Source organism: Lingula anatina, chromosome 10 (assembly GCF_051362555.1).
Source record: "Lingula anatina isolate TDL-2025a chromosome 10, LinAna3.0, whole genome shotgun sequence".
NCBI lineage: Eukaryota > Metazoa > Brachiopoda > Lingulata > Lingulida > Lingulidae > Lingula > Lingula anatina.
Window position 1 is genome coordinate 17,589,251 of NC_141776.1, and position 9,728 is coordinate 17,598,978.

The window sequence follows — 9,728 nt, forward strand, 5'->3', positions numbered from 1 at the left end:
AATTTTACCATCTGAACCTGGTCCGATACAGAGTACATTGTAAAAAAACCCTGCAAATACAGTTATTGAAACAACATAATCCTTATATTTATACTTAAAAAATAAATCAGTTTTTATTACCTTGTTGCTTCTGAGATAAGTGATGAACAAAATCCAGAGTAATCAGTATTTTAAAAAGAAAGTAAGAAATAGCGCCCATTCCTTAGTTTACATCTGTCTATGGGGTATATCGAATTCTCACTTTTAAAGTAAATAAGACACTGGTTATCAGTATCGTAAACATCTTGTAAACCTCAGAGATATATGTCTATAAACTAATATCCTCCAATTTATTTAGCATAAAATGTATAATGAGCCTTGATCTTATGTAATAGGCGTCTTCACAGAAGAGAGGTCAACATGTTGTAAGTATAAACAACATCCACCAGACAAAGTACAAATCTTGATCTGGCCCACAGTTAACCTGACAGACAGTTAAGACGTGGCCAGATTTCTGAACAATGTGTAAGACTATAAAGAGTCTTGCATAAGTTAAATACTTTAACACCCACTTAAGAGACAGCTGCAATGATGTTACGTGTGTTTCTATATTTGAGTTCTGTTGGACTTGTCTTTACTTCTGCAGGTCACAGTCCACTCCACTGCTATGACTGCAACTTTAAAACTTTCATATACGGTACGTGATCGTTTTCTTCTTTTATATTAATGTATTAATGGATAAGCATATAACATCTTAATGAGCAAAAATGTGCATTGGCTTGGTAGTTGGATCATAAATGAAAATTATCAAACACAAGCCGAAAGACTTTCATACCGTTTGCTTACGGCCATCCTGGACGTAGTCTTTCATCAGCCTGATATCCAGCCAGGTTTGCCGTAAGGTAATGGTATTATTTTTTCAGCTTCTGTAAGATAATTTTTATTTATGAGATAACATCTCATTTATGCAGATGGATTTGTCTCTTCGTCTTTTGGTCACAGTCCACTGCACTGCTATGACTGCAACTTTAAAACTTTCGGATACGGTACGTGATCGAATTATTCTTTTATAATCGTGATGAATAAGCATATAACATATAAATGAGCAAAAAGGTACTTTAGCTTGGTAGTTGGATCATTAATGAAAATTATCAAACACAAGCCGAAAAACTTTCAAACGGTTTGCTTACGGCCAACCTGAACGTACATGTAGGCCTTCATCAGGGATGATTTTTTCGGCTTCTGTTTGATAATTTCATTTATGAAATAATATCTCATTCCTTCCGGTCGTTTATTTTTTCCTTTTTCCTTAATTCCGTTGCATGAACACAGCATACATTGTATTTGGTTTCCGCCTATAGACGGTGTGTATTTATTCATCAATAATCATTTTGGTGTTGGTAAATCTTTATCAGTAAATGATTTATACACGCGCGTGCGCACACACACACACACACACACACACACACACGCCGTCTAATATACGTATTACAACCAAGCCTCACTCAAATGCTGAGAATATTCCCATCCTTTGTTGAAAGGTAATGAACTCAAGGCCACTCACCAAGCCTGCGTTAACCCAGAAAAAAATGGCCACCTCCCATTCCTAAATTTACGTTTATATATGAGGTATATCAATTTCTCAATTTTAAAGTTATTAAGACATTGATTTTGATAAGAAATAATTAAAATTCTGCCAAAAGCATTTATTAAAATACCATCCATATTTATTTTACTGAATTAAATTAATCATACTACAATATATTGAAGGATAGGTTATAAATCTCGTAAAATCTTGTAAACCTCAGAAATATACAACTATAAACTAATATCCTACCTTTGATTTTACATTAAGTGTATAATGACCCCAGATCTTATGTAATAGGAGTCTTAACAGATGAGAGGTCAAAATGTTGTAAGTATAAACAACATCCACCAAACAAAGTACAAATCCTGATCTGGCAGACAGGTAAGACGTGGCCAGATTTTTGAACAGTTTGAAAGACTATATAAAACCCTTCCATCAGTTTAAAACACGTTAATACTCACGTAAGACACAGCCACAATGATGTTACGTGTGTTTTTATATTTGAGTTCTGTTGGATTTGTCTTTTCGTCTCAAGGTCACAGTCCACTCCACTGTTATGACTGCAACTTAAAAACTTTCAGATACGGTACGTGATCGTATGCTTCGTTTATAAGCAAATAACATATAAATTAACAAAAAGGTACATTAGCTTGGTAGTTGGATCATAAATGAAAATTATCAAATACAAGTCGAAAAAATTGAGAACGGTTTGCTTACGGCCAATCAGGATGTAGGCCTTCATCAGTTTGATGTCCAGGTTGGTCGTAAGGCAACGGTATGACTTTTTTTCTGTTTGATAATTTCATTTATGAAATAAAACCTCACTTCATCCAGTCATTATTTTTTCCTTTTCTTTAAGTTTATGCGTACATCCCATGGTATTAATACAGCACACATTATATTTGGTTTCCGTGTATTTATTCATGAATAATGATTTGGGTGTTAGTAAACTAATATCCTCCCATTGATTTAACATAAAATGTATTATGAGCCTTGATCCCATGTAATAGGCGTCTTCACAGATGAGAGGTCAAAATGCTGTAAGTATAAACAACATCCACCAACAGATAAGAGGTCAAAATGTTGTAAGAATAAACAACATCTACCAGACAAATACAAATCCTGATCTGGCTCACAATTAACCTGGTAGACAGTTAAGACGTGGTCAGATTTTTGAACAGTTGGTAAGACTATATAGAGCCTTGCATTAGTTAAAGACTTTAACACTCACGAAAGTGACAGCTACGATGATGTTAGGATTGTTTCTATATTTGAGTTTTGTTGGACTTGTCTCTTCATCTCGAGGTTTCAGTCCACTCCACTGTTATGACTGCAACTTTAAAACTTTTACATACGGTATGCGATCGTTTTCTTCTATTATATTCTTAATGAAGAAGCATGTGTCATCTCGTAAATGAGCAAAAATGTGCATTGGTTTGTTAGTTGGATCATAAATAAAAATTATTAAACACAAGCCAAAAAACTTTCATACCGTTTGCTTACAGCCAACCTGGACGTAGTCCTTCATCAGACTGATGTCCAGGTTGGCCGTAAGGTAACGGTATGGAAGTGTTTGGCTTTTGTTAGGTAATTTTTATTTGTGAAATAACATGTCATTTTATCCAGTCGTTTATATTTTATTTCTTTTTTTACATTAATTCCATTGCATTACTACAACATACATTGAATTTGGTTACCTGCTGTATTAATTCTTTAATAATCATTTGGTTTTGGTGAATTGACAACGTTAAATGATATATACACACGTGTACACACGTCGCCTTGTAATATTACATTATTACTCTAATGCTAAGAATATTCTCACCCTTTCTTTGAAAGGTAATGGACTAAAGGCCACTCACCCAGCCTGTGTTGATCCAGAAAAAAATGGCCACCTCCTGGCAAAAGTTCCGTGTGACACTGCGTGTTTTAACAGACTTGACGAGAATGGCTGTAAGTTTAGGGATATCTGCATCAATCATTAAGATGAAATAACGAAACTTTAACAGTTTATTTAAACCAGTTTTATTAAAATCAAGCCCTACTCGTATACATATTTAGTCTTTGTGCATGTGTAGAAGAGAGAGATGCCTATCATATAAAGCTTTGACCATATCCTCAAAATTTTCAGTCGTCTACAGAGGCTGTTACACCGGGAACTTCGGTGTGGACTCCAGTCAAGACGGTTGCAGTTTTCAAGTTGGAGCCACGTGGTGTTTTTGCCGTGTGTATCTCTGCAATACTGCACTGAATTTTACATTGCTGCCTTGACCGTACCGTAACCGTGGATTTAAAAGAGATTAAACGTTTTTGAAATTTTCAGGAAGTTGTATTTGAATAAATTCCGCAATCTTGTAAACTTATAAACTTGAAAACTGAAGAAAACTGTTGGAAACTCAAGAAAACAAATCAGTACACTGTCTGGGAGACCATAACGCATGCAGAAAAGCTGTTTAATACTAACACGGATATTTATATGAGAGACAAAATTTCAAGATGTATATCAACTAATTACTTTCTAAATTCAAAATTTACGCTTTTGCTTGCATATGTATGATTTCCAAAAGTTTATGAAATAAATGACACAACAAAAATGACACGTTTTGTTTTATTTAAATACTTAGTTAAATGTGATAGCTGAGAACAAAAATATACACAACGTCAATGAACCTCATGTACACAAACCCCCTCACGACTGAAATTATAATATTGTGGCAAAGAATAACCCAAATTTTTCTTTCGGTGCATTAAACTCTCCTATGAAATAAGCCCTTTTGTAAAAGGAAAAAAGAGGTTTATGACTTAGGTGAAATTAAAATCGACATCTCTCATGTCTGGATGTGAATATCGAGAGTGGATTAATAATAATAATTATAATAATAATGATGGTCATAATGATGATGATAACCTTTCTTTAGGCGCAATTCCAGATATATTTGATAGAATAGTCTTTGTAAAGTAAAATCAAAGTTAAAAAAGAGCGAATTTTCATTAACATTTTTATTTCTTTACACAAAGGTCATAAATTCATAGTTTCATAAATTACAATAAAGATTCGAAAACCTAGGGTCAATAAAAGTTGTAAAATTCTCTCTACTTGCTTACATGATTACTAAACCTATGTACGTGGGCTGTAAACATAGACCTTTAATAAGAATTTGAAACATCGAAAGGAGAAGAGAGAGGCAGTATTACGTGTTTGCCCCCCCCCCCCTCCCCAGATACATGTACTACAGAGATACTTTAGAGTTAATTGGAAATTATGTACATTCAAACTTTTTTTAATTTATAAGCTATGTATTAAAAAAATAATTTAAGAGGTCATTGTTGATGATCAGAAATGCATTGAAGTGGTAGTGAAAATAACAATATGCAAGGAACGCTGACCAAAATGTTGTGTGACTCCTGAATTCCGTAATATGTCTTGAATTTCACGTCGTTTGAAAACCCCATCTTAGCTTAGTGCAGTGCATATACATTTTGGTGATTAAGCCTAGAAACTTCTTGTTACAAAGGATCAAAATAGACAAACTTCCCCTTATTTATAAAAATAAAGATTCAAAAAATAGTAAATTCTAGTATTTCTATGAATTCTTAGTCGGGTCACCAGGATCCAATGCAACTGACATTTTATACATTTGATAACTTATTGCGAGTACAGTGACTAAACTCAAATATATGAGAGAACTATTATAATTAGGTATTTACCATATACCTTCTTTCGTGGTGATTACTAATATTTTGAATTATCTGAATTGGTCTGCTGTCTTATCAAATTTGATTGCGATATATGTGCCTGGGTCACACCCGTGATTGTGTGTATGGATAGAAGTGGTCTACGTAGACTGCACATTAACCATGAGTGCTTTTAAAATATTAATGTTAGTAAAATATTGATCGCCGGAAGGAATGTGGTTTCTAAAAAAAAAAAAAAAGACATTGTTTAATGCTTGAATTAAAAATGTGATTTTGTAAGATTATACAAATTATTAACAATTGTTCAAGCGGGAGGTTGCCACGTGACCTCTCCCAGGGGATTCCCTTGGTAAGATCATTATTCATAATCTCCAACAAGATCAAATCTGGGACAGAAAAGTGAGTGGAAGCTGGCTGTATTTGTACTTTTTTGTTTGGAATGTCACCAAACGTACATTTTACACGTGATCACTGACCTTTCAGCACTGTCAATTTATCTCAACTAAAGGTCAAAAATCAAATGAAGTTGCTCAGAGAGAAAAGCAAGTTCCGAAAATACAAAATAATTTTAAAACAGAATTGGATTAATGAAATTGCAAAAAAATCAAATAATAATACAACAATATTGCATCTTTGGGAGAAATACTCTTACGGTTTTACAGTTTTAATTCATGGTTAAAATTGCTTTTTGTTATAGAGATAGCTAAAATCTGACACAGCAGTATAAGTGGAAATTACAGTCAGCTCTTTAACAGATGTTTTGCATTTACCTTTTTCATGTGAGCAATGTATTTGATGGACATGTGCACATACGAATTATGCAGACAGGAAAAAAACAAACAAAAAACGTCACTGATTGCTTAGATCGACCACTCCTAATAGGTAAAAATAACAATGCTGTGAATACACTTTAGGCCATTATACGAATACGTTGGATAATTCATAATGAAGTCTTCACACCGCGAGTTAGAATTTAAAAAGCAGCTTGACGGTTTAAGACATTTATAAACAACCCGCGTTGCCATTACGTAAGATTAGATGTTGATATGAAGTTTTACTGGTTTGCACACTTGTACACCCTTGGGCCAGATACGACAGTAGCATTATTAAATAATGTGTTGCGCCGTAAAAACATTGAGCGTGCAATCACAACACAAACATTACGTCCTGTATGTGACACATTGCCAGGGGATATAGACCATGCTCTTTCTTTCCAGTCGATTATGTTCCATGTTTTATTTTTCTCTTTCGTGAAATTTGACATCAATTTTGTTTCTGTGAATCATTGCTACTTCTTAAATTTCAATATCTGAACCTTGCCCGATGTAGAGTACACATGTAGTTTTTGACACAATATAACCTTTATATTTATAATATAAAATTTCAAATGATCATTTATTACTTTGTTGCCCTTTGAGATAATTGATGAACGAGATCCAGAGTAATCAGTAAATAAAAAGGAAAGGAAGGAATAACACCCATTCCTACGTTTACGTCTTCACAGATGAGAGGTCAAATGTTGTAAGTATAAACAACATCCACCAGACAAAGTACAAATCCTCATCTGGCCCACAGTTAACCTGACAGACAGCTTAGACGTGGCCAGATTTCTGAACAGTTGGTAAGACTATATAGAGTCTTGCATAAGTTAAATACTTTAACACCCACTTAAGAGACAGCTGCAATGATGTTACGTGTGTTTCTATATTTGAGTTCTGTTGGATTTGTCTTTTCGTCTAAAGGTCACAGTCCACTCCACTGCTATGACTGCAACTTTAAAACTTTCAGATACGGTACGTGATCGTATTCTTCTTTTATAATCTTAAAGGGATAATAACTCTTCGTATGAAATCTGTATTTCACAATAAAAACATTGTGAGTGACTCATAAAAATATACTATATTCTGTTTTCCCACAAAAACGGCTGTTATAGCTATTATTCTGATATCTGAGCTTGTCTTTAGACCACGTGACCTCCATTGATGGCTATGCTCTGTTAAAATCTCTTAAGAGATTTTAACAAAAAAACAAACTTTTTAGAAAAAAAACAGGGACTAACTTTGAATGTAAAAATGGATTCATTAACCATTGGTAAGTATGGGAAAATTGTTGTTTACTCCAGGAAAATTCATTTTTTGGCCGAAACGAAGAGTTATTATCACTTTAATGAATAAGAATAAAACATATAAATGAGCAAAAAAGTACATTAGCTTGGTAGTTGGATCATAAATGAAATTAGAAAACACAAGCCGAAAAACTTTAGAATCGTTTGCTTACGGCCAACCTGGACATAGGCCTTCATCAGTTTGATGTCCAGGTTGGTCCTAAGGCACGGGATGACTTTTTTCTGTTTGATAATTTCATTGATGAAATAAAATCTCACTTCATCCAGTCATTAATTTTTTCCTTTTCTTTAAGTTTATGCGTAAATACCATTGTAATAATACAGCACACATTATATTTGGTTTCCGTGTACTTATTCATGAATAATGATTTAAGTGTTGGTAAACTAATATCCTCCCGTTGATTTAACATAAAATGTATTATGAACCTCGATCCCATGTAATAGGCATCTTCACAGATGAGAGGTCAAAATGTTGTCAGTATAAACAACATCCACCAAACAAAGTACAAATCCTCATCTGGCACACAATTAGCCTGGCAGGCAGTTAGGACGTGGCCAGAATTGTGAACAGTCTGTAAGACTATATAAAACCTTCCATCAGTTAAACTCGTTAATACTCACGTTAATCACAGTTAAAGTGATGTTACGTGTGTTTCTATATTTGAAATCTGTTGGGCTCGTCTTTTCGTCTCATGGTTTCAGTCCACTCCACTGCTATGATTACAACTTTAAAACTTTCAGATACGGTACGTGATCGTATGCTTCTGTTATAATCTTAATGAATAAGCACGTAACATATGAATGAGGAAGAGGGTACATCAGCTTGGTAGCTGGATCATAAATGGAATTTATCAAACACAAGCCGAAAAACTTTCAAACGGTTTGCTTACGGCCGACCTGGACGAATAGGCCTTCATCAGACTGATGTCCACGTTGATCGTTGATCAGTTTGATAATTTCATTTATGAAATAATATCTCATTCCTTCCAGTCGTTTATTATTTTCACCTCCTGACAAAAGTACCGTGTGACACTGCGTGTTTTAACAGACTTGACGAGAACGGCTGTAAGTATAGGGATATCTGCATCTATCATTTAGATGAAATAACGAAAACTTAACAGTTTGTCTAAACCAGTTTTATGAAAAGCAAGCCCTGCTCATATATATATTTAGTCTTTGTGCATGTGTAGAAGAGAGAGATGCCTAAGGTGTGAAGCTTTGACCATATCCTCAAATATTTCAGTCGTCTACAGAGGCTGTTACGCCGGGAACTTCGGCGTGGACTCCAGCCAAGACGGTTGCAGTTTTCAAGTTGGGGCCACGTGGTGTTTTTGCCGTGTGTATCTCTGCAACACAGGACTGAATTTCACACTGTTGCCGTGACTGTGCCGTAACCGTGGATATAAAACAGATAAAATTTTTTTGAGATTTAAAAGATTGTGTATTTAAATAAATTCCGTAAACTTGTAAACCTGAAAACTGGTGAAAATTGATGAAAACTGGCGAAAACTTTGATAACCTAGAAAACTGATAAAAAAAGCAAAACAATATGGGCCGGGGAGACCGTCACGCTGAACTAAATAAATGCACCGTAACAGGGCGGAAGTTCAAATATACATTGATAGGGCAAGTCATTTGACACATATCTACACATCTCCTTGGACAATTTACTCTGACCTAGCAGTTGCACGTGTACACACCCAGCCTGTTACCCAAATAAATACAAGTACAAATATGTATATAAACACGTGAGTTACTGTAGTACATATTGTGTATTCCAAGGGTTATCAAAGTTCTTGGTTGCAAAATGGATTATCTAAATATTAACACTAATTGCATAAAAAAAATTAAAGCCATGAACTAGACGTAGGCCTACTGGAAAAATGTTTATTACCAACACGAATATATACAATATACATAATATACAGTATGTGAGATGATATTGTATGTTACCTGTTAACGACAAGAACATTTTGAGCAAATTTTGATGTAAATAAAATCAAATGTGAGTTACCCAGTTTGGTTGATATAGTTCCAAATTTCGTAGTAGGCCTATAATGCATCAACACAGACGGTAAATTTCAGTTTTCTATAAATTCTTAGTTGGGTCACCGTGTTCCAGGGCAACTTACATTTCATACCTTATAAATTAAGTCAAAAATATTTGAGCTAACCATTAAAAAGATGTTGATCATACCTCTTGTTGTGGCCATTACTTTCATTTTCAAAGATGTCAAAGATCGGGATTGATACAATGTATGCTGGGTTATAAAACCAGATTGCGATAGATGTGCCTGGGTCACAACCGTGATTGTGCGAATGGATCCTTACTCTCGGACT

The 9,728-nt window shown here is 34.5% G+C and overlaps 1 protein-coding gene and 1 long non-coding RNA gene across 6 annotated transcripts; both read left to right on the forward strand.

The window, feature by feature from the left end:
- The first annotated feature begins 521 nt into the window (after window positions 1-521).
- LOC106171208 (uncharacterized) lies at window positions 522-4,161 on the forward strand. Of its 5 annotated transcripts, none has more exons than XM_086996465.1 (3): window positions 522-676; window positions 3,407-3,520; window positions 3,699-4,161. In XM_086996465.1, exons 1-3 carry the CDS (start codon window positions 568-570, stop codon window positions 3,836-3,838), a joined length of 363 nt encoding a protein of 120 aa, XP_086852591.1. In that variant the 5' UTR covers window positions 522-567; the 3' UTR covers window positions 3,839-4,161. The 5 variants fall into 5 exon arrangements, 3 of the variants coding, with proteins under 3 accessions (XP_086852591.1, XP_086852592.1, XP_013406880.2); XR_015331271.1 differs by lacking the exon at window positions 522-676 and adding an exon at window positions 923-1,025; XM_086996466.1 differs by lacking the exon at window positions 522-676 and adding an exon at window positions 2,021-2,153.
- Window positions 4,162-8,377: 4,216 nt separating this feature from the next.
- On the forward strand, window positions 8,378-9,401 carry LOC106171211 (uncharacterized). Its single transcript, XR_015331516.1, has 2 exons — window positions 8,378-8,453; window positions 8,632-9,401. It is a non-coding gene; the product is annotated as an uncharacterized LOC106171211 (long non-coding RNA).
- The last annotated feature ends 327 nt before the right edge of the window (window positions 9,402-9,728 follow it).